At 39.8% G+C, this 25,496-nt stretch overlaps 1 protein-coding gene across 6 annotated transcripts in view; it reads right to left on the reverse strand.

Moving 5' to 3' along the window:
* The window catches only part of LOC101162908 (nck-associated protein 5), a 165,462-nt gene that overhangs the window by 91,557 nt on the left and 48,409 nt on the right, over positions 1–25,496 (reverse strand). For 4 of the 6 annotated variants that reach the window (XR_013654212.1, XM_078943191.1, XM_020708326.3 and 1 more), the window contains one exon: positions 19,036–19,109. Coding sequence is in view for 4 of the 6 variants with exons in the window: in XM_078943191.1 (XP_078799317.1) it covers positions 19,036–19,109 (74 nt within the window). In the remaining 2 variants the exon portion in view is untranslated. Of the gene's footprint in view, positions 1–1,540; positions 2,086–19,035; positions 19,110–25,496 lie in introns of those variants that run through there. The other 2 variants (XR_013654213.1, XM_020708327.3) reach the window with 1 other exon arrangement.

Below are 25,496 nucleotides of genomic sequence, written 5' to 3' on the forward strand. Positions count from 1 at the left end.
ACAAAAGACTTCACAGTGACCCTAAACTAGTTTATAAAAATGTTAGTCGTGATAATCACAAAAGCTGTAACTCACCTTCTTGTTTGCAACACTTAAAAAAAAGATTGATACCGCTAAAACGAATATTACCATAACATAACAATCTCCCACACTGCTACACATTAGCCTCGTTAGAATGTTCCAATACCTGTGACTCCCGACTTTTTGGCTCCACGGAAAAAACATACTGATACTGCTAAAAAAAGCCACGTTACTGTGACTATGCAAATTGCCAATATTGTTAGTAACATGTACAAAATAAAAATGTAGTCTGACACAGCTACACATTGGCCGTGTTAGCGTGCTCACTATAACACTCAACCACATATTTGACCTGTCAAAATCGCTTTGACATCAGCAAGCACAACCCGAATTAATCCATATATAAGGTGCTCTGGATAATAAACTGCAGTCGTTTAAAAAAAAAAGGCACCTCATAGTAAGGAAAATATCAACAGGCAATCTTCTGGGCAACTTAAAATATACAAGTGTAATTCAAGATCTTAAGAGTCCCACTCCACTGATGAGAGAAGTGGCTTCTCATTAAGACTAATAATGAGCGGTAACTGTTTTGGTTTATGGAAAACTCTACTAGGTAAGGTTTAAGAAACTGTCATGGTTTATCGTAAAGTTTGTCTTTCATAAGTTATGCAAAGACAACTTTACATAAAAAAGTAGCATTTTTTAACACTCGAACTACCTTTTCGAGTCAAAAACAACTTAAAGAAAATCTAACTATCAACTTGTCAATCAAAAAGCATCTCTGCTTTAAACAGAAACGTTACTCCTGATTTATTCCAGTGAGGAAATGTGTTGTCCTGCACAAAGTCAGTTATAAAGCATCGACTACATTTTTTTCCCCTCCTGTGATGGAAACACCAGTTCCCAGGGTGAAAGAGAAAAAAAGAGCTATAAAAAGACAAAGAATGGCATTTTTCTCTGGCGTTTTGGCAACACCAGCCAGACGGTCGAGCAAACCTCCCATGCTCTCATTTCTAGCTGTTCTGTTTTTAGAGATAACAAAGTCAGCCAAAAATATCAACAACCCCCCCTACTCAGCATCCTTGCTGTGTTGGTTGTAAGTGTCCTATCTCCAGCGGGTCCATGGTAAATAACTGCGAGGACAGACTCGTGGACTGCAGAGGGACACCAGCCCTTTAAACCACACTGCCATAATCCATGCTCCCCACTATTCATCAGTACCTAGTCACTTCAGTGTGGGATTAGAGGACGGGATTGTAAATCTTAATCTGAGATACAAAAAAGGACTGAAAAGGGGAAAAAAAAATCAAAGTAGTTAGTTTTTAGTTTTGCATCGTGTTGTGTCTATTAGCAACAGGAGAAACAAGGATAAAAGAAAATTTCAATTGTCCCCATGCACATGTGCAAGAAATGCATCCCTTGCTGTTGTAGTCCACACATCCATCAGTTGACAGGAAAAAACCTGCACAACCGGGCAGTTTTTCTCCACTGTGAGTGCAGATGACAGTCCCCCGCTTACCCTGATGGAGATGCAGCATCCTGGTTCATTCAGAGGACACTCATGGTAATCCACCGGCTCACTCTCCTCCTGTTCTGCAGCTGCTACCCCGTCGATCTCACACAGACGATAAAGTTTACATCCACAGTGCCGCCTGCCCCCTCAGTTTTCAGCCTCGCTCCTTTCCCTTCTCTTCCTCCTCTTGTCGCTCCAGTCCTCTGCCCTGCCTGTCTCTCTCAATCGACCAACATGCATCCACTCTCTCTCCGCTCCTGCTACATGCGCTCTCCAGCTCTGCCGCTTTTCTCTCACTGACGCACACGCTTGGAGGCTGCTCTGTGCTGCTCAACACCCGCCTCCCCTGCCTCCCGGCTTTATCTCTTCCTTGGTATATTTCTCTCTTCAGTTCATCTCTTTCTGTCTGCCTCGGAGCGCCTCTGCCTGCGTCCCTCCTCCCCAGGCTTACAGGACGTCTAACATGTGTTCTGGTGCCCCTCTGAAGGTGGCTTGTTCCTCAGGGGAGGAGAAGCAAAGATGGGCTGGGGGTTTGCACCGAGGAGGAGGAGGAGTTTTTTTTTTTTCTTTTTTTTAAGTAAGGGGGGTTTAACTAAAGCAAAGGGGACGTGAAGAGGCAAGCAGCAGACGGCTTGTGATGTTCCGCTAACTAGGCTCTTTGAAAGGAAGAGGAAAGGGGGAAGCGAGGGTGACAAAAAGAACAGATAGGAGTAAGTAAGGAGATCAAGAGGACAAACACAACGAAAAACACAAAAAAGAGACACGTGGTGTCGAAAAAAAGTTGCACCTAAGTTGAAACCTTATCTACCTTAACTTTTACTCCTTAAAACACATTTTGTAAAAGCTATATTTATCCTTAAGAATTGAAACATCGATATGCAATTTAAGAAAGCGTCCCACTCCAGTCCACTAGGTGGCGCCATTTTAAAATTATATCTTAGACGTGCGGTAAATAATGTTTGCTGTTAGTTTTAAATTCAATGCTAAACATGCAATTAGTGAGTTTTAACCCTTTAACATCGGCTATGTGATCGACAAAACTTGAATAACTCACTCTTTGACGTAGCATAACTTTTTAACCGTTTACCTAATCAACAAAAATCAGATGACTCTGATGCGGAGAAAAGCAACTTTTCATATTGGCTTTGCACCGATATGAAACACACTAGTAACGCAAAGTATCGCAAAGTCACTTTTCTACGTGTCCCCTGATTTATGTTGATTGTGTAAACACTTCACTATTGTGACGTGTTGCATATTAGTGCATGTCTGCTTTTCTCTGCTTCAGAATCCATTGGAAATTCATTAATTGCGTAAATGCTGAAAAGTTATTGTGGATCCAAAAATGTCAACACTGAAGCTTAAGCTGCAATGTGAAAAGGTTAACCCCATCATAGTGCCATCATTCTGTCAAATTACCAACAAAAATGAAAAAAAATCTTTATCCCTACTTGTGTTTACAGATGTCGAAAAAACTAGCAGTATTTATAGACAACGGTACCTTTTTTAGTCCACTAGATGGAAATTGTTTTTTTAATAATGATCCCAAGGCTTACACCAGAACAAGGAGAGCCCTTGCAACATTTGAGACATTATTGAAAAGTCGTCTCAAAGAGTCGTAGCTTAAGAGGATGCGACTTTTTTTGTTTCTTGTTGTTTTGAGCCAGGTGCTAGCTCAAAACAAGAAAACAAAGAGGTACATTGATCACGTCATCTTCAAGAGGACAGAATGGAGCAGGGCAGGGAACTTGTGGTCCGCTTAGTATATTTTCTGTGACACAAATAAGCTCTTTCCGACATCCTTTTTTTATCTGCTTCTGATTTGCGACAATTTGAATAAAGAAATACTCAAGCATGCAATTTTGAAGTCAAATTACCTATCGCATGTCCTAAATCATTAGACAAATGCCACAAAAACATGTTTAAAACACCAAAAACACAACTTTCATCAGAGTGGGTCTTTAAGTTTACTTTGGTGGGCCGCCATCCTTTTCTCTACTTACTACTATTGTTGTCATAAATATAAACATGACTTCACAAGTTTATTTTAAGCACTTCCCCTCAGCACAGCTAGTATACATTGTTGTGCAGCATCAGATAATGTGCGCTTTCAACTTATTCTAATCATAAACAGAGCTTCCAGACGATCAAACATTTCAACAACATTTTGCTTAGTTTTTTTTTTAAATGTGTGCAATCTGGGAGATTTAGAGCACACGAGGCACCTTGATTCCTGATTTTTTTTTATTTGGATCAAGTTCAGAGGTCTGTCTGAAAAAAAGTTTGTGGTCCATTCATTTTGACTACTGAATTGTTAATACACAACCTAAAATTTAGTGAACTTGTCGAACAATTACCCAGTGTCCAACTCAACTGCTAGTGGTCATCCAGTGTTTTTGTTGGGGAACACTGTAGATTATTTAATACATTATACAAATGCAACATTATAATATTTTGACTTATTCTTGAATTGATTCAAAAGTTTTCTAGTTCTACACTACCTTATGCCTTAGTCACATCCACCTGTATGGGGGGTTGACCTGTACATGTGCTGCAGGTTTTTGGGTTGTGTCTGGGCCCGTGGAGATTCTTAGACAGGTGCAGCCGCATCGTAAAGGGAGCGCAGGTGTGTCTCCCTTGTGTCCCCTTTAGGGATGCCATGAAAATTGAACGTTCTATTATCGTGCGTCTGGTAAGTATATCTTGAAGTATTTGTAAGGATAACGTAAGTTACATGCACTTCTGATGTATGGGTGATGCTGTCGTATTGTGTCCTCATGCTACACACAAGTCATTAATGAGGTGCACATATTGACTCCTTACTCACCGTGTCCAAAAGCGGCATGTACAAGTTGTGCAGGTGAATTGTAAGGACCCACTAGGACTCGCTTTGTACACACAAGCTACTTCAACCTTACTTATCTTTACGTGTTCTATAAGTGTCTGAATAACAAAGTATGAATGAACATTTTCGCTCCACTGGCTCACTCAGTGGTCTACAATGTTTAGACATCGGTGTAAGTTCATTTTATTTTTAAGGAAACATGGGTCTGGGTTCCCATGAGCATTTTTGCCTACAGACGGCTCATATCCACCCGTAAGGTTCTAAATTAATAGGCTTTATCCATAGCCTTTTAAAAAATTGTGTAAATTAGGAATGTGTAACACCAAAAAAAATTGTAGTCATCCTCATTAACATCAGGTTTCAGGCACTCCCTTTGCAACAAGTCATTGTCCGACACAAATGAAAAGCTGTCTAAAAAGCTAAGGGCAATTTGTAAGCTAAACAATTAATCTGGAAAGCTAAGAGTAAATATGTGTGTTATGGAAACAAAACCACACAAAGATCAGGGGCTGACGGATTTGGACAACCGAGAAAGTGATCAAGAGAGTGAAGGTCTGTGAAGGACTGGAACGGAAAAGGGAAAAGTGCTTGGGTCCGCTTTGGGTCGAGCAGCTCTAACCCATCTGCTGCAATCACAATCAGTTTCAGCTGAATAACTCTGACAAACTACAGCCTGGAGCTTGCAGCCGCAACCAGGCAAGACGCCTACAAGAGGGAGGGCATGAAAGGGAGGGGGTAGCATCCATTGTCTGCTACCCAGAAGGACCAATGTATGAAGAGGGGCGGGCACCCAACGGGTGAAAAGGAGGAATTAAAAGGGTTTCGGTGACAGAAGCGCTCCGTTAAAGAGGAGCTGACTTTCCCCCGCTGTCAATGATGTCCTAAACAAACAATGACGTGAAGCATGTGAGAAAACTGGTGTGCGGCCATAGAGACTGGAGGATGGGGGTGGAGAAGTTCAAGACGAGGTAGACTTGTAGGTCGAACCCCCCCCCCCCCCCTCTTCCGGGGTCTGGTTATATGGTTACGATGTAAATCTTGCTTCTCGTTTGTCATCATGAAACTCAACGAGATTCATGGGGCTTCATTACAAACGTGACACAGATGGGCGAAATCGTGTTTGTCGTGAGCTCAGCTGTTTTGTGGTGAAGATCTGAATACGAACCCATCTTGATTTGATTTTTTTTTGAGCAGGTGGTCACCAATTTAGACACCCGTTGTCCTATTTGGGTAAAAGAGGAGACAAATGGTGGCCTGAGTCAGTGCTAAGACATGTAAATGCAGCGTAATCAAGAAATATTAAAGAGGATGACTTGGTGTGATTCAATTTCGGAGATGGGAGCAAAAAACGCGTTCGTTCCATTGTGCAAATCGTGCAAAATCAAGTCCAGGTCGGGTGCGTTGAGTGATCTGCTGAGCTCATTAAGGCGCTGCTTATTGCCCTGCCAGGGGTGTCAGTGACAGATTCCACTGTTTGGAAACACACAGACGCCCACACAGCCAGCCTGGCTCCACCACTGTCACAGACACACACAGGCTAGCATTCCGTAGGGAGGAGGGGGCAAAGGCAAGGAGACGGGACGGTGCTGGGACAGAGGCTGGAAGGCCGCTGGGTCAATCGGTGCGGGGTGGTCTGAGGTGAAGCGAGGATGATTTTACTTGTGGCACTCAGGTGAAAGCAGCAGGTCTCTTTAGGTCAAGTGGGTCTTTGCAAAGATGGGTCAAGAAGATTCTTCTAGCTTACTAGAAAAATACAGTCAAGTTGTTGGTCAACTGTGTGACAAGTCACTGAAAAAACATCAAAAACAACAGAAATCTGTATTTTAGTAGCGTAAATGGCAAATGGTGAATTCTTACAAAGCCCTTTACTGTGAATGCACACACACATTCACACACTGATAGGGACAACTTATGACCACCAGGAGCAGTGTGGGGCTCAGTGTCTTGCCTAAGAACACTTGGCATATGGGCAGGCAGGGCAGGAACCAATCCACCTCTGTACCACCGCCACCCTTGATGTCAAAAGTTTGTAGCAGTTTTTGGGAAAATTTGCTTTTTTTCACTTTTGGAAACGTATCATGTGGGCAATTCAACTTTTGAATCAGCTTCTTCTGAGAAGATTTGTTTTTTAGTAGAGTGCTTCCCAACCTTGGGGCACACTTCAGTCCTACCCCACTGAAACACTTTGATGACTGCCATTATCAGGCTTTTGCAGATCATCCTCCTGATGGGCAACATACAACATGTTGAAAAAGTTTTTGGTGTGGCTCGCAGCGTGAGGTCTATGACCTTGATATTTTCTGCATGCCCTGTTCAAGTTTGCCAATTTTTATTCCTCAGACACCTCGTATTGACCCAAAGACAGTTGTGATTAAAGCCTAAGCTAGAAAGACTGGCAGTAGCTATTAGAACTGGAAAAAGCCTGACCCCATAAGAAATGCAATACAGGAGGTTTAGTCGAACATTTGTTTTTTTGGGGGGTTTTCGGACTATTCCCTCAAAAACAAAACAGAACAAATAATAAACGTGCATTTTTGCGTGAGGAAAAGATATCAAACTAACTGTGACCCCAAAAGGATAAATTTGTTCCTTGATTTGTTATAAATCCTAAGATGCATTCAAACTTGTCCCAACAAGTTTACTTAAAGCGACAAAACAGTGGAAACTGAATTTTGTGTTTTCACATTCTCATCTCAAGCTTGTATCATCTGAATTGAATTACTGTAATTCAATGAAAATGGCACTGTAGGAGAGGTCGATCGTGACCTGATGCTGCTCATATGAATGTGTAAAAACAACCTGTCAGCTGTCAGCTAAACTTCCTCTGTCTGACACTAATCCCCCTGCAGCTCGATCATAGCTGAGTGACCGGGGCGGGGGGGCACCACGCGTCACTTGAGCTCATTACCACCACAGCCGATTTCTTCATCGAGGTGTTTATTCCAGCTCTGACGTTAATCATCGGGATGTAACCCCTTTATTGAGCTTCGAATAGATGATCAAGCTCGGAGAACATTCAAGGGGTCCAGGATGTGACAGATTCTGGAGATTTTCAGCTTTCTTGACCTTTTGAGGGAGAGAAGAGGGCAGGTCCTGCTTTAAGACAAGTAAAGGAAATGCCAAAGTGTGGAGAGGCCGGAGTGTTTGTTTACCCAACATAAGGCTGCCCAGGAAAACATCCAGACTGATGCTGATCACATGATGGCGGCAAGAGCCTCTCCGGAGACCGTGTGTGTGCGCACCACTGTGTTTGTGTGTCTTTTTCTTCGTGGGAAGATGAAGAGTGTTCAATGACAACAATAATGCACTTTGGTCATGTTTCATTAGGCAGGGAGGCAAGGTGGGGGTGGGATGATGCGCGGTAGGATGGCGGTCCAGCGAGACTGTATTTCTTCCTGTGTCTATCTAGGGAAATGCTTCGAGTCATCAGTAATGGACTGAGCAGGATTAAGAAACGGAGATAATCTTTAATTAAAATGAAGGAAATCTGCTCAATTTAATTCGGAGGTGATAAATACTCAACAAAGTAGAAACGAATGCTACAGAATTCCGCGAATATCCCCACAAGGAACTAAATCTTTTGCATATTTTTTTCTCATTCTAGTGAAATAAACAACTAAAAGGATGAGTTACAAAAAATCTGGTACGGAAGCCTGGAGGTGCTTAATTTACCAGCAAAATGAAGACAAAATAGAATTTTGAGAGAAAGAAACAAAACACATAGAGCTATAGAAGACAAAGTATTTTGAAAAAAGCTCCCCGCTAGAAAAAATCATAATTAAAAAATGTTTTAGGTCATGTTTAAAGATTCACTCTGATCATCTTTTGATCTATTTTATTATGATTATGCTGTTTTTACCTAAAAACTAAATTTCTGTGTCGTTTTCTAGGATATAGTTCATTAGAAATCATCTGGTGGGCGTAACCACTGGCACTATGTTTACATGATTTCCAGCTAATGCTTCCAGTCCCTCACATCCCTAACCTTACTTTAGTGGTGCAACAAAAATGGTGAACAATATTAGAGCTATCCAGCTGTAGAGTTTGGAGCCAGACACCAGGTTGGACGAGGAAAATAAATTTATACATGGATTAGGTCCTCTCCAATTGCAAATTTTTGAAAGAACTACTGGCACGCTGCAAAAAATACATCTTAAGAAAACAAGACAGGCTTTTGGGTTTGGCTAAAAACTGCATAATCATTAATAAAAGACCACTGGGAACGCTTTTACAATTGATCGAAATATAGTTGGAGTTTAAATGTCGCAATGCTCAAAAATCTGTCAAAATGTTCCAGTACCACTTCGATGAACTATGAAGCTACATCACTTGATAGTTTGTTGAGGCATGATGGCTACCATAGTCAGAAAAATTACTGGGTGATATGTGCTGTGCTCCAACATAATGAACTCAAACAAAAGTATTATTTTAAATTGTATGTGTTACAACTGATGAATGTTGAGAGTTATTGTCAATAAAGTTTGACGTATCTGTCAGGTTCCACTCTCTGCAAAGGATGATTATTGCAGATTAAAGAGAGGCATGTTGGCTATGTCCGAATTCCTTCACTATTCGCTACATATGCGTTCGCCTTTTTGTTTTTTTTTGGTGCTGTCCGAATCTCCAATTTTAAAATCAAATTCCCCGGAATTTGAAATCCCAGATATATCTGCGGAAAAACCAGTGTGCATCCATGCTCACTAGATTGGCGAACATAGGCCACAATGCATTGCAATCAACGCTTTCATCTTCGGAACACAGTGGATTTGTAAATAATTGGGGTAAAACGCTTGTATTCATCAGATTTTACCTTTGTGAAAACAAAGTAGTGAGCATGGTGTCAGAATTGCTTTTAAAATCCAGGGCACTACATAGTACAGCACTATATAGTTTTTTAGTAGTTAGGGGTTGGGGGAAATTCAGACATAGTCTTACATAACAAAGCAGTTTGCTAAAACAACTTCCCATCAAAAACTTCTGACCAATCGCCTGCCTCTTAGCCCCTCTATGCATTCTGGTAGTTGAGTCCTATCTATGTTAACAGTTGTGCTTCTCTGATTGACTGTATATGAGAACTGATATGAGTCAAGTTTTTTAAGGCAACCACTACCGCCAATCAGGAGTGAGCTTGTTGGAAGTCCGCACCTCTACCAATTGAAATCGTGCTCGGGAGAGTCTGCCAATCAAACATTTCAAATGTTTCACATGAGACCATATACTTTTATTGAGGGATCTGATTGGCCAGTTTATAACTTGAATAGCTTGCACTATAAAAATAATACGGTGCAGAAAATTAGGAATACCATTAACATATTAAAGGTAGCAGAGCGGACATTTCAACAAATATAAACGTCTATGGGATTGCAGCTTCATGGGACCAGTGTGTACGTCCTGTTTAAAACGGAATGGGGGAGGGGTCACTCAGTCCAGTTGCCTAATACAGTCAATAGATTCACGTAATGCGTCCTTTAATCCAGTTCGTCTTATGATCCAAAAATGTGGTATTTTATTTCATGTTCTTTAATTTTTGAGTAGGAGTTGAATAGGAATTTTTGTGTAGGAATATTTTTAAGCTCAGACATTTTTTTGTTTTTAAGAATGCATGGCACCTGTAGGCCTCCAGCCCACACAACCACATAATTTGTACTTGTATGATCTATATATTGTGGGTCCGAATGGCTTCCTGTTCCCTCATGGACTTAAAGGGATGTTTTCTGGTGAGCCCTGAGACAACCTCGGGGGGCGAATAACTTGGTTGCAGCCACTGTGACATGCATCAGTCAAGCCCACACAGGGAACAACAAACAAAAACCCCTCATGGGGTGGATCTCTCTCCTTATCGTAAACGTAGGAAGTTTTTTGAGTACACCTATTTGTCAAACTAACTGCATGCTGTCATCAACACGTTAAAAAAAGGAAATAAAAAAAGAGATCTCTGTGATAAAACGTTTATTGTGTGTCAGAAAGAAACTAGAGTCTGTAGACCTGAGTGTTGAGGTATCTCTGTTTTTAAAACCAGAAACAGTCAGAGTCGGCAATCAGATAAAAAGAGCTTACTTTTCTAAACTAAATAAATGCATGATTGGAGGTCTTTTTACACTACGAGATATTAAGAGTGCGTCTGAGCTGTAATTAGGCATAAAGCGAGACCCCACTGCAAAAGAAACAGCTCTTAAACTCAGCTAATTGCCTCCAGGAATGCAGACAATAGCCCATTCAGTCCCAAAACCAACAATATGTGTCACAGGTTGCAGAAAACACAGCATATGCATGTTGAGAAAGCACGAGACCCAGAAATTACATGCATACAAAGACTCCATAGAGAAGTTAGCTTTGGGCTTAAAGAAAACGCTCTCTTTACATTTAATGTACTTTTTACACAAAGTCTTAACTCAGCAGGTCCATGTTTTTGCCTATAAAGATCCAGCTTTGGCCTAAATCGAGAGTTGTTAACTATTTGCGCTCACCTGAAAGTTTTAAATTAGTTTAACAAAAACGTCTGGTTTCAATTGATGAGTAATTAAAAGATTAAAGGCCCACTCCAAAAAAATCCTGTTTTTGGTGATTTTAACTTTTTCGTGTTGCATTTTTTTAATGATAGAAGACATATTAGGAAGATTTTGCTCCTGTGTATTTTTGTTTTCAAATCAGGAGCAGACAAAAAAAATGCAGTTTGAAATAGAACGTATTTGTAACACATAGCTCCAATATTTCTCACCATTTTTGTGGCTCCAGTAATTTTGGATTGGGGATGTGAAGGGCTGTAAGCATGTAAACAGAGAGATCTCAGCAACAGGAAGGGAAAGGGAAAGGGAGGTGGGGCTTCTCCTTGCCAACGATCCCACCCATAACTCAGTGGTGAATTTCTAATGATTGCCTCTCTGCTGGAACTATGTCCCAGAAAACAACACATCTGTTTTTTTTTAATTTTTGACTGGAAATGGCATAATTAAAATGATGTTCCTCTGGGAACGCTTTTACAATAGATCAAAGATGATTGGAGCTGGTCTTTAAAGTCATTAGCAAAAATAAAGATTCACTTGTGGAAAATTAGAGATCTTTAAGCAAAAAATTAAACATTAAAAGTGTCACCACTGAAAAAAAAACAAATGTTTGGGTCTGAGGTTTTGGTTGGTGCTAGATGATTCATGCATCCAAAAATTTTACTGATGTTCGGTTTATAGTCAAACGTAGTTGAAGTCATGTGGTAAGGCTATATTTCATTCAAGTAAAATATCGTGTTGGCATGAGGATTTATGGAGAATGATACTAAAACGACCTTGAGGGAGCATCAGTAAAAAGCATCATTAAACCGTTCGATTAACCTCTTCCTCTCGTAAGTGCCATAAAAATGCCTGCATTAACCGTTCCCAGACCTTGATGAATCATCATTGGAGAGTTTGGCATTTACAAGACTAATGGTGGCGGAGGTAGGGGGGGTAATCCTCGCCAAGATCAACCAGTGTGTGTTGAGTTAAGTGTCACTGGGCACCCATGGTGTCAGCTCCTTCACTAATTGCTTCAGCGAGTTTATCAGCAAGTTTTCAGTTAACTCCCCCATCACTGTGGAGTAGACTCACTGCTGCCTCAAGTTCCGCTGGAACACATAGAAGTTGTTAATTAGAGGTACCATGTTTTTCAGAAGAAAGTACCCCCTACTTAAGCTTGTGGTCTGTACCAACTAGGTTTTATCAAAGCTTTTTTTTTCTTTTGAAAAGAATAAATCTTTAGAGAAAAAAATTCCAGTGTGTCTAAAGGCTTCAATGACTTCATTTACTTGTCCCTTGAAGATATTTTTAAGTCCAGACTCCAGGATCGTAACGTGACCCCTAATAGATGGATTAGACTCCATCGTTCACTTCAGAGAGTGCACAAATACACTTTTAGATCTCCTCAGAGCTCAGCTTGATCAAATTATTGCATTAGACCGGTCAACTTATCCAATTAAAGGTGTAAAATGCATGGCTTTTGCCCAAGCGACTCAGACGGGTCCTTTGGGGCGTTGCAGGGTTTGCGGGAGGCTGGAGCCTATCTGCCGCTTCATCGACAGAGCAGGCCTCACCACACTCTCCAGGCTGAGGATAACAGCCTTTCATCTGGCGCAGACCGCCGGCAGCACACAGGCGTCTCTCAGCCCAGATATGCCTTGTAGTAACATCTGAAAGGTACAGATTTGTGAAGCTGTTTCCCAGCTTTGCACTCTTGTGGTCTCCCGTTCTCTTGCATCTACATGCTTAATCTGTAATTGAAGTCCTCAGTTAAGACTTAATTAGGATGATTAGGGGCTGATAAACCCTTAAATACTACGACTATTATAGGAAAAAGAGCCCCATGAATCCAGTAAGTGGTCATAGTTTCATTAAGGATCCGTCCAAAGTCTCTAGCCTTTACTAGATCATTTCCTTCTTACCGATATCGATATACATTTCTATGTGTATTGCATATAAGCTGTCTTACATTTACATTCTGTTGCATCTAAATTGTATATAAGAGCACAAAAAAGCTTATGTATCTTAAAGATGGACCAAACACAATGGACAATTGTACCCCATTTTAACAGCTTGAGAAAAACAGTCCATAAATCCATTAAGGGGGAAGTACAGGCTCCATCTGGTCCAAAGCCCACCAGGGAACACCCACTTAAGTCACCAAACTTTTGAATGCTTGATCAAAGGTAGAGCAAAAAAATAAATAAACATTTGGATACCACAATTAGTAACTGCAACTTTATTTCTGTCTCTACAATATTTGACAAAACCCAGAACTTGATGTTTGACCAAGCTTTTTTAATTTATTGCTCCCTGGAGATTTAAAATTTTCTGCACTAGAAGGCTCACTTAATAGCCTATAAATAACTCCTTATACAGTATATGGATTAATTTTGGTTGTGCTTATTGATGGGGAAGCAAATTTGAAAGTTCTGTTCTTTACAAGTTGCAAACAAGGTTGGGTGTTATTCCCAATACGCTAATGTGTAGTGGTGTCAGACTGTTTTTTTTTTTTTTTTTTGCTAACAAGGTTTGTAGTTAGCATAGTCACAGTTATGCTTGTAACTGTGAATGTCTGAGGGACTTTTCTCTGACACTTTTGTCTCGCTCGATGCGCCTTATAGCTCGGTGCACCTTGTAAATGATACAAGTTCGAAAATAAACCATTTATTTATGGTAAGCCATAGAATTTGGATTGCCCTCAATTTGGCTGCTGTAAATAGCCCTGACTTTCTTTAGCCCCAGCTCTACTATTACACAATCCTACAGAAAAAAAATCATCAACTGCAACTATACTATAAACACGTTCACTAAGAATTTTTTTGTTTGTTTGTTTATTTATGGTCTGACTTAGCACTTATAAAAGTTGCCAGAGAAACCCTTTCAACCACAAAGGTTAGGATTCTGGGGCTGTTGATGGTAGTGATCATATGGGGTTCCTCAAGGCCCAATTCTGGGGCCACTGCACAGTTACCTTTACCAACTCTCCCTCACGTCAATTTCTCAATGTGTCACTGTTTTGGGATTTTTTATTTTATGCAGATGACAGCATCCTTCTAGGAATCTCTTACCAGTTACAAAAATAACCATACTTATAAGTGAACATACATGCACCAATAGACATGTTTGTTTATTCGTTTAACCCTTTAAAACGTAATTTTAGCTCCAGTGTTTATGAATACTGTAACATGTAACCCTTCAACCGTTTACACAATCAAAATTTCTTTTAGCGGATTCTGACGCAGTGAAAAACAGCCTAGCGCTAATATGCAACATTTTACAGTAGTGCAGTGCTCCCACAATCAATAATAATCTGCTGTTTTTGTTAGAGAGAAAAGGGACTTTGTGCTATTTTGCAACACTTTTCATTAGTGCGTAAAGTGTTGCATATTTGTGCACAACCCTCCTTACCTCCTCTGTGAGCTGCCCGGAAGATGTGCCTGGCTCACGGAGCTGCACCTGATGGACAGACTCATGGGGGGCCCCCCACTCCCGTCCACCACCGTTTCCCCCCTGAGCCTCATGTACTGTGTCTTTGTCTGAATATGTGCTATTTGTGTTTAAACGGTGTAGTTTTTTTCTTGTATCAACACATTGTACGCAGTGTAGGGATACGACTTTTTTTTGTCACCAAACCCAACCCCGGCCCTTTTCATGGTCCATCTGCATGCTATACAAAGGTGCGCCGCCGCAGGTCATCTAAGGCGCTCGGCTGCATTGACCTCAGTAACCTCTCGAGATGTGTGTGTGTATCCTGTGTTGCTGTTTGTCTTCTCCTTCTTCATCGAGATGTACTGGAACTGAGTTTCTCCTTGTTGGGATTAATAAAGTTTTCATTTTTTTTTTCATTCAACTGATTTGAAAAGCCGCTTTTCTCCCCGTAAGACTCCGCTGATTCATGCTGATTTCGCAAACGGTCAAAGAGCCTTATTTAGGTATCACTCTAACATATGTAATTTTTTTCATAAAAAAAAAAAAATTAAATTGTGTCCATTGTTTGGAGTGTGTAATAAACATGTAAAAATGTGAGCTACTATTTTGTCATTCTGACCACCGACTCTAAAAATACTGATCTTGTGCAAAAAAAAAGAAAAAAAGAAAGATAAAAACTTTCAGCCCAAAGGCAAAGCCTAGCTGCAGAAACCTCTTAATCTAAACTGACATGTTTCCATGCCTGCAATCTTTGAAGTTAATTTATAACAAATAGATTATTGATCAGAAGATGTCGTCGCTAACGTCCTTTGGGGTTGAGCTGTAGTGCCGTGCCCCTCAAACACCTCTCACTTCCTTTTAGTGAAGAGGTGTCAGTCTTCCGAGGTGTTGAAGAGATTGCAGACAAACACCATCTGCTCCCGGAGGCGAAAAAACAGAAAGGAAAAAAACGTACGAAAAAAAAAGGACAGGTAAAGTCCACTCTTGGTAATTTCATAGCAGCTAAGACAAATGGTTGAAAGAAGGTTTCAAGAAAGACCAGCTCAGCATAATGGTGGATTAGGACTGGGAAACTAGAGATGAAGTGAAAAAAGATCTAATCTGTATTGTTTTAATCCACGGGGAGGATTATGCAGTCACAGTTCCTTGACGCAGCAGCTTGCCAGAGAGAGGTCATCCCCTCCCTTCATGCTTTTTTAGCACTGAGGAGCATCCATATGTCCCTCCCATGCATGTCTGTCACCCAGCAGAAGTCTCTCATAAACTTTATTTCCCACATTACATCCATCACGGCTAGACATGAGTGAGGCGGCAGCATTTCAAGGCCACCGCTGATGAGATCCCTCAAAACAGGCCTTTCATCATGTTTAATGAGAGCAAACAAAACGATGAATAACTGGAAACCCCTGGTTCGGGGTCTGACTGCACATTTGTGTCTAACTCCAAATGTTGGATCTCCTCCATGTGATGTTGACACTGTGCCGCAGAGCTTTTGTTTCCTCCTGTCAAGGACGTGCTCACGCTGAAAAGAGCGAGCAGGAAAGCCCGGCTGGCGTCCCACTGGGGTTTTGTGCTCGGTCGAGCGGCGAAGCTGTTATTCGGCACTGGTGACTGCGTGTGTTTGAGTTGGAAGTGAGTATTTGAAACGGAACAGTATGGCAGATGTTTCTGATGTCTAATCAAAAGCAAGCTAGAAACTGTATCAATTGGATCCATGTAATTACATTTCTTTTCCATTTTGTCATATTACCACCTGTAAACTGCTATATTTTTCCGACTACAAGTGACAGCAGCAAAGAAAAATAATAGTAAAGAAGAAACAATATTATACAAGTTGCACTGGAGTATAAGTTGTGCTTTGCGAGAAATTTATTTAACAAAATACAAGAACAAGAACAGAAATGTTATCTTGAAAGACTAATCATTATGATGGAATGGATGACAATAGACTTATATGTACACGCTTTACTACGAATGCATGCTGATGTTTATTTAGCTTCATGAAACATAGGAGGAACTGAATAAGTGAGTACCATATTAACACAACGTCTGAACAATCAATAAGCTAACAATAGCATAAAGAACATGCTAACAAGTCAACTAAACTCTTTGTATCATTTTAAAACACTAAATCCATGGAATTCTTCATCCTCTGTGTCGCTTTGGAAAAACTCAGCTGAGCCGGATATAAAACTGAGTGGCGCTTCTTCTATTGCATTGCTCTCAGTAGCAAATACTGCACTGATACACATACAAATACATGGCCCTCTGTCGGTTGTTGCTATTTATTTAAAAAGAAAATCACATATAAGTCGCAGCTGAGTGTGGTGCTACGTACACATCGGGCTTCGAATTGTGCGTTAAAGCAACCACTTTTTAAGAAGTCTATGCAAACGAGCGTGATTGCGTGTTTTTGGCTGTGTTTCAAATGCTCGCAAGAAGGAGAATTTTTTAGTCGCGGTTTGTGCCAGCCAGGACACTGAGTCTTTCATTTATTGAAACAGAACTATGAAAGAAAAAGCCTGGAGCAAGATTTGCGAGATTTGCATCATGCCTCCTCCAGTTGTGAGAACATGTGCTAGTATCGGGTTTTGACAGTCCACCACATGATTAAAGCGCGTTCAAGAAACCCTGTTAAGCACGTTCTTGAACGCACATCATTTGCCCAGTGTGTACTTAGGATTAGTCGCACCCCTGGCCAAACGTGCAAAAAAACAACAATTGTATACTTATACTCCGAAAAATAGGTTACAAAGCTTGTCCCAAAACATGTCTTTAAGGACACCAGTTTGGCAAGATGAACAATCCAATTTTAGCCAAGAAAGCTAATTGGTTTCTTTAGTTTAGTCTGTAATCCAGTCAGAAAGTGTCTTTGTTCCTGTTTCCAAACAACAGTACCAGTAAATGCAGCAATCTATTCAAAGGTTTTTGGGTCATGATTGTGAAACTGCTGAATAATATGGCCCAATGAGAGACGTGAATGCAGTAGGTCAGTGGGTCAAGAAGAAAGGATGCAGGGAACTACAGGAATGCGGGGATTTCTCTTTCACTTCTTGACGGATTGATGGACCCCATATTCTTAGGGGCGGAGGCAGACATCCACAGCTTCGTGGGATGATGCCTAATAAGGAAAGGAGGTTCTCTTTTTTTTCTCTCTCAGTCGATGTTTTTTGCCGAACAAAAGCCTTTGTGCAGTCATTCATCACTGTCTCGATTCCCAGTCTAAGAACTCTGTAGAGGAAACAGCAGCAGAGCCTTCTTGGTGGTATGTTCTTGTTTTTTTTTTTTTTTTTGTTTGTTTTTTCAAAACCTCAGCTTCAAAAACATTAGAATTTCAAAGACAAGTGCATGGGGTTGTTTACAACCTGGGGAAGATTGCATCTTGTTGAATAGAGCTTTTTATAGTGAGATGTGTCACTACCGAATACACAAAAAGATCTTACAGATAGGATTTCCCTCTCATATAGGCAACTCATCTTTCATACTCCTGTTTTGTGGCTAGAATATAATGCAGAGGTGCACCATTTAAAGTGTTTTTTTTTTTTAAATGCACAACAAAAAAGTGTTAAATGGCAAAAGTTGCTGCAATTTTGTTGAATTGCAGAAAAACCCCAAGTTGCAGAAGAAATTGCAGAAGAGAGTGATAATATTCTCAATGAGCACATATTTTGATACAGACAAAAAATGCACAGAAGAAAACAAAAAACAATTATGAAATAACAATATAGGCAACAATAATAATTAGAAATAATAATTAAATAACAATGATTAGTTTGATTGCACAATGAAATCAAACTAATTAACCTTAACATTTGGTTTTACAATTCCAACTGGATGATGTGGTATAGTGGTCTACATTGTCTTTCATCTCTGAGCCAAAGAACTTGTTCACATTGGATGAGTCCAGCAAATGACACATCCACTTAAAAACACAAATGGACATTTCCCACTTTAAGCAGGTTTAGACATCCACACACACTGCTTGGACTATGTGCAAGTTCATGGCTTTCCTGACATGAGGTACACCCACAGGTCTGCTCATATAGATGCATCCCATCCACTCTGAGTGGATGTTGACTCTCACAGAAGGCGTCTTAAAAAGACGGGTGGGAATGACTTGAGGGTCATTCCTTTACACAAGGATTATTAAGGGGGTTGCCCTAGCCAAGTTAAAGGGATGGTCAGTGGTCATTTACCCCCCTCCAACCACCCAGCCTGAGACCTCTATCCCCTTCTGTCCAACCCCCAGCCCCTCACTGCTCACTCAGGGGGAAAATTACTTTGAGCTGGGGAACTACGGCTCCATTGAGTTGGGGAGACGTCAGTACAAAGGAGGATGGAGTTTAAAAAATTGTCTCTTTCTTCAATGAGAGTGGTGCATCATTGGAAGGGCTAGGACGATAGAAGCACGGAAGGGACAAGGTCATTAGATTGGCATCTCCATAAGCTCCTCACCCTCATTGTCTGGACAAATCTGCCCCAAAAAGACCTCCATGAGAAATGTCGCTAGTCAACCCCACACTGAGCTCAGAGTCGCTCCCCTTTGTCTCCCACTTTCTGTGTGCTTCCAACACAAAAAGCATTTTTCAAAAACGGCATACAAAGCTTGTCTCCCTCAGAACCAAAAAAAAAAGAAAACATTGTCCTGCTGCCTATAAACGGGGATAGATTACAGGCAGCTGCTGACATCCTCTGGTAATAAAACATCTGCTCCAGAAATTGTTAAAACGTCTCACCTTCGGACATTCCGGCGCTCCTCCTCAAGCTGTTTCAGAAGCTCATCGATGCATTTGTTGGCGTCCATGTACTCCTGTCAACACAAGATAGAGAGCACATAGTTTCAAATATTTTCATTTAAATCCTTCTGTCTGAATAAATAGTGAACCCACAGGTTACTTTTGAGCAGCTTTAAAAGAAAGGTGTGATCTGTCCGTTTAGTCCCACTTTCTCTATGTGCGTAATTCCAGAAGCACCTCTGGGTAACTTCTAACGACTGACCCAAAAACTGAGCCCAGCTGTGTAATGTCAGCTGGGAATATCCCACACTTCGAAAACGTGTGCTACTGAGTTACAGGAATAAGCTCAGGCTGGGAGCAGAATGAAGAAAACAGATGTTAGAATTTCTTAGGCCTTGGTCTAATGACTTGCCCCCTTTAGTGCTACATTCAGCAGGCAGGGGTTGTTGAGAGACGTAGCAGGCCAACATATTTCAGACATTTGCATTTTCACAAACTGTGTCAGAGTGTCAGATCGGGGCAGTCCAGGTTTGAGACTAATTAATTAGATGCTTGCTTGACAGCTCCTGAAAAATCTCCTGGGTGCACGGTTATCTCAGCAGGACAGATGCTCAACATTGATTTCTGGTCATGAGTTCAAATGGTGTAATTGAATAATGGGGTTTCCCGTGTACAATCTTAGTCTAATAACCCATTCAACTGAGCTGTGTTAAGGATTTAGTGCGTACGGAACCAACATAGGTACAGCACATTTGCTGCATCCATAGCTCTTTGCCACCATTGTCCTGTTGTCTCGTTTTACTCTGTTTTGCTCCTCTGTATTGACCATCACATCTTGCTTTTTGTTATGAATGTCATAACAGTGGACACAATTTATTCAATTTATCCACTTTGCATCTCATCAGGTATCTTTTCATAAATGTACAAACACCTAGACAAGTCACTAATATAGCTTTTGTAGGTATTCCTAGTAAGAAAAGTCACACAATAATTCTCCACGGCATTGACCAGTTGTCATCCAGCCAATAAAAACAAAGGTAATTAAAATCATTCCTTTGTAACATCTACTTTGTTGATGCTATATAACAAAGACTTGTAGGGGTTGTTTCTGTGATCAACTGTACTTTTCTTAACTCCCCATGTATTTGTTTTTGTTGGAGTTGCTAAGTATCCAGCATATTTTATTCATTAAAAAGATGCTCAAAGCTGAGTTTGTCTCTTTTCTGTCATGTTTCACAAGAAGAAACCAGACTGGTCCCAACCAGTCCCATTGATTAATAAAAAAACGTTGAGTAGAGACATTTGTACAGAACATTTTCCAAATTTTGCGTTACCATAATAACTTTGATTGCTTTTGTTTTAATTGATTTAGTCTTAGCATATTAACAGTACTCTATTACTTGAAGATTTTAGGTTTTATATAAGTCAGAACCCAAAGTCTACTGTTGTTTCACTTAAGACTCCTCAGGGTTCTATTTTAGGCCCTCTGCTTTCTCCCCTTTGTGTTTATCTCACAGAAAATATAATTCACTTCTAAGCCTATGTTGTTAACATAGTTTACCTATGGTTAAACGATAATTATCTCCAGTTAAACTGAAATAACAGAGTATCTGACCCCTTTTTTAGACACTTTCATTTCTGTTATCTCAAAGAAAATTGATTTTAAAAGCTACATCTTGTTCAGTCAAACCAGACAAATGTACGTGTTGTCTTTGACAAATTAATGTCCTTCAAGGTCATTTAAAGCTGTTGACTGGACTGACTGACTTAGAGTGGCTTCCCTTAAAGAAAAGTTTAACAGGTCTAGATCTCAAAATTTTGGAATGGTAATGGCACTCAGGCGGAAGTATCTTTTGAAAACGCGGATTCAACTACATTTTGTGTCTTTAATTTTTTTGGTGTTTCTCATCTAATTTCAACCATCAAAAGGGCTAAATTTAAATGTCATCAACAGAATGATTTATCCATTATCCAAAACACAATCCATTTTTGTAACTATTATGGAGATATATATACTTAATTATGATCTATTCATTACTGGTTTTTGATTAGGGTACATTGGGATAAAAAAGCCAATATGGTATTAAGACATGTCATTTTCCTTTAATTGTTTTGTTTTATGTGTAGATTTCAAAGGATTTCTGACATTAACATGGGTGATTAAGACATTTGGATAGTTTTGACATTCCCTACTTAACCCCCTCCTACTATGATCCTAGCATAATTCAATAGAAATACTCATAAAATTTAAGAAATGTTTTAACATAGTATTTAATGAAAATCCCCGCCGGGTAAGCTGGTGTAGAAAACTCACTTATTAATTTACTTAAAGCCGTGTTTGGACTGGTTCTGACCTCTCCGTGACCGGCTGTTGAGGCCCGACTTAACTTGAACTACTTCTGTTATCACGTTATCACTGCTTGAGATTTTTTTAACCTGAGGCCGGGGCGGCAAACTCTCAACAGGCCAGATGTTCAGGGGCACAGCCTGCTGCCCTAAATACAGCAAGTGGTGTTGTTTTGTCTCACCCTGCGGTGAAGGCTCCCACTGCTGCTTTTCAACCACTTATGACACATCTGAGGCTGCCATTCAAAGATCACCAGTAGCCAGCGTATAAGATAAGATAAGGATGCGGACAGAATAGTGTTTTTACCAGTTCACTACAAGGTTTACCCCTTACCATCAGAGTTTTAGCGGCAGTGTTTACATTCTTTCGACTGCTGTAACTCCTCCGACGTTTATGCAATTAACGTAATTCCAGGGCATTCTGAAGTAGAGAAAATCAGCCTTGTGCTGATATGCAACACAACACAGGAGTGTGTCGCCAGGAGCGTTTCGCCAAAAATGGCACCACTCTATGTTCATAAAGAGTTGCATGTTGGTGCAAAACCAATGGGAAAATCAACATTTCTTTGCGTCAGAATCGGTTAATTCACATTGATCAGGTAAACAGTCAAAGATTAACGTCATATCAGAAAGCGATTGTTATTTAGGTATCCCTGACTATACCTATATTAGTCAAATCAAGTCAAGTCAACTTTATTTGTAAATCACTTTTAAAAACAGCAGATGCTGACCAAGGTGTTTGACAATGAAAGATAAAACAAAAACAACAATCTAAAATAAACAACATAATACTAAAGTAATAAAAATTAATAAAATCACCAACTCATAGTTAAAAGCCAAAGAGAAAAAGTGAGTTTTTAACTTGGATTTAAAATCATTCGATGACAAAATTACAGTGATAAAGAGTTAATAATAAGAGTTTAAATCAATGAACTTTTAGAGTTTTTTAAATCCTAATTATTCAAGTCTTAAAACATTTAAGTAAATATTTTAAATCTTTCAAGTTGTTATTCCGTGCCAAAGTTTTGTCTCATATGGAGGTTAGGGCTTCATGTCCTCAAAGACAATACTCTTAAGTTTCAGTGACCAAGCAAAAACCAGCTAACAAGTCATTTTAAGGAGTCAGAGTCGAGATTTGTGTCTTTGATTCAGTCCCCAACTCGAGTATTGTAGTTTTAAAATATTCAAAACCAAGTCAAGTTTCAAGTAAAAAGTCCAACTTATTCATTTTTTCATAACCCCAGAAACAAGTTTTACAACATTTTGTGTTGAAATTTATAAGCAAATATTTTTATTCATCATTTGAGTTTAGCAACCCATGTCATCCCAAGTCACGTAGTAGTCGTTTTCTTTTTAAATTTACTTTCAAAACTGTTCAAACATTAAAACTAAAGAAAATTAGCTGAATTTCAAATTTTAATAGTTACTAGCTGTTTAGAATGAAAAGATATTACAAGATAACATTTTTGGAATATCCTCAATCTTAAGTCTCCAGTATTTAAAGACCCACTCTGATCATTGTTTCATTTTATTAGTATTCCTAGTGGTCTTTTTTTATTTGATTTGATATGGTTTATTTCAAGCAATCAAATAAGAATAATACACAAAAAACATTACAATAATCAGTTATAGATTCATACAATGACGTATCAAACTTAAGATAAATAGACATTAAAATTGCTTGAAAGGGAGTGGAAGGAAGCAAATTTATATAATCCCACAACTGTTCTACCGTAACCATTTTATTACATGATTTATCATTAAGCGGTTCCTAACTTTTATCAGACATAATTAGAATCTTTAGTTATCAATGAAGCACATAACAAAGATGAATTACCGGTACTTAATTATTATGTAAAAAAGTAGACATAACTATTTTAAAGATCAACATTGTAAATGCACATCAGTTATCTGAAATATATGCAGAATATGTTAATTATAAAAATAATGCATACGATTAAAAAAATAATCAGGAAAATAGACATAACACTGTTTCAAAAATCTCGGTAGCATAAATTGATCAAAAATAAAAAAATATGTGCAAATTATTATTAATATAGGTAAGGTAAAGCTGTGAAATACAAAAGGTATAATTATGCTGTTTTTAGCAAAAATAAAAAAAAATCTGTCATTTTTAGGAAATAGTTTTTTTTTCAAAGTGGCAGTAGTTCATTTCAAATTTGCCTCCGAGTAGTGGGTGGGACCATTGATGCAGGGCAACCCCACCCCAGTTCCCCTCCCTGTTGCTGAGAGCTCTCTTTTTACACACTCTCTCACTGGCGTACACCACTTTTTTCACCCCAAGCCTAACATTGCCAGTGCAACAAAGATGGCAAGCAATATTGGAGCTATCCAGCCATTCAGTTTTGAGCCAGCTCGGATGAGGAAAACAAAGGCATTTTTATGGATCTAGTCAGCTATCAGTGAATGAATCAGAATGGAGCAGAGCAGAGACCTTGAGTATTTTCTACATCCCAAATAGGCTTTTAATCCAATATCATTTTTTCATTTGACCTTATTCACAAAATTAAAGAAACAGTCAGAAATGTCACTTTTAGCTAAAGTTCTCTTATATTTGTCCTCCATCATCAAAAAAAAACCACAAGCAGATATTAAAAACACTAAATCCACATTTTTAAATCAGATTGGGAATGTAAATACTTGATTCCAAGTTTTATTTCAAATCCCTTCATTGACATTTTTGCCATAAAAGTCACCATCTCCTTTAGAAGCCTGGACCCACCGCAGGCCAGCTCAGGTGACAATTTAACAGATGTGGCTCAAGAAAAAGCCCCAAAAAATCAATGGGGTGCCGATTTTTACATCTGTCTACAGTGTTTTTTAAAAACGTATATGCATCAACAGATACTTTCTTTATCCGTCACATCCTGCATAGCTAATGTAATTAATTGCAGCCTAATCTGCATGACAAACCATTCATGTTACGAGTTAAAGCCATCTGCTGGGATGTGAGCACCAGCCTGCCTCTCAAATTAATGCTTTAAGGCCATTAGTCAAGTTCCCAAAGTCAAAGCAGCAGCAGCTAGGCAATAGTGGAAACTTAAAAAATTGCACCCAACTTTTTGTTTCCTCAGAATTCGCCCCAATTGGAGGCAGGTGGACAAGCTGCGAGTTGTTCTGCCCTAACACGTCCCACATGTTCAGGCAAGACGTTCTGACGTTCTCCGAGCATGACCTCAATGAAGCAGACACTCATCATCCAAAATGTGTCTTTTTTTTTTCTTTAAGCGGTCATGACAACTGTCTGGGTGAAACATCTGTCTCTGCGGGGCCATTAGCAACACGATCCCACGACGACTCCGGTTGCTGCACACAAGGGAGCCTTTATCGTCAAAGTCCCAAGTCGGGCGAAGTCTTTACAGACCACAACAAAGTGAAGTAAAGCCGCCTTGGACCGTGTTGTCATCGGGCAGAACCTTCCTAATGACAGGGCACCCAAATAATCCCAGAGGAATGCAGAGAATGCTGGATGTCACGTCAAATGGAAAGGCATTTAAACTAAAGATTTAGGGCGTGACTCATGTATGTTATGCCGAGTGCTATATCTTTGGCCGGCGCATTATTTCTGATGGTTTTACAGCGCAAGTGAAAGCTGCACCCCCTTTTCCTGGAGGCCCAGGTACTCATGTGCCAAGCGAAAACAGCTGAGTTCACTGACCTGAGACCTTATTCGGCGCATATTTCTCCAGATTTGAGCTCTTACAATATGAGCAGTGCAACTCAGCATTTCTCTACAAAGTAGGCTGAGAGATAAAACCTCAGAAGGCTGTGTTACATCCAAGACCTTATAAACCATAAAACCCAAACGCTTTTGAAAGAACCCAATAATGCTTGACTTAAAGACCCACTCCGACGAATATTGTGTTTTTGGTGTTTTTAATGCGTTCTAGTGGCCTTTTTCTGATGGAGAAGGACATATATTAGGAAAATTGAGTTTTTCTTTATTCTAGTCTTCGTGAATCAGTAACAGACGAAGAAATGCAGGTGGAAAAAGATCACATATGTTATTGGCTCTTTGAGGTGTGCGGTGTTAGCTAGTGGTGGAGCGCTAAAAGAGAGAGCTCTCAACAAAAGGAAGGAGAAAGGAGGCAGGG

The sequence above is a fragment of the Oryzias latipes genome, chromosome 2, assembly GCF_053564925.1.
Source record: "Oryzias latipes strain Hd-rR chromosome 2, Olatipes_Hd-rR_3.1".
In the NCBI taxonomy this organism is placed as follows: domain Eukaryota; kingdom Metazoa; phylum Chordata; class Actinopteri; order Beloniformes; family Adrianichthyidae; genus Oryzias; species Oryzias latipes.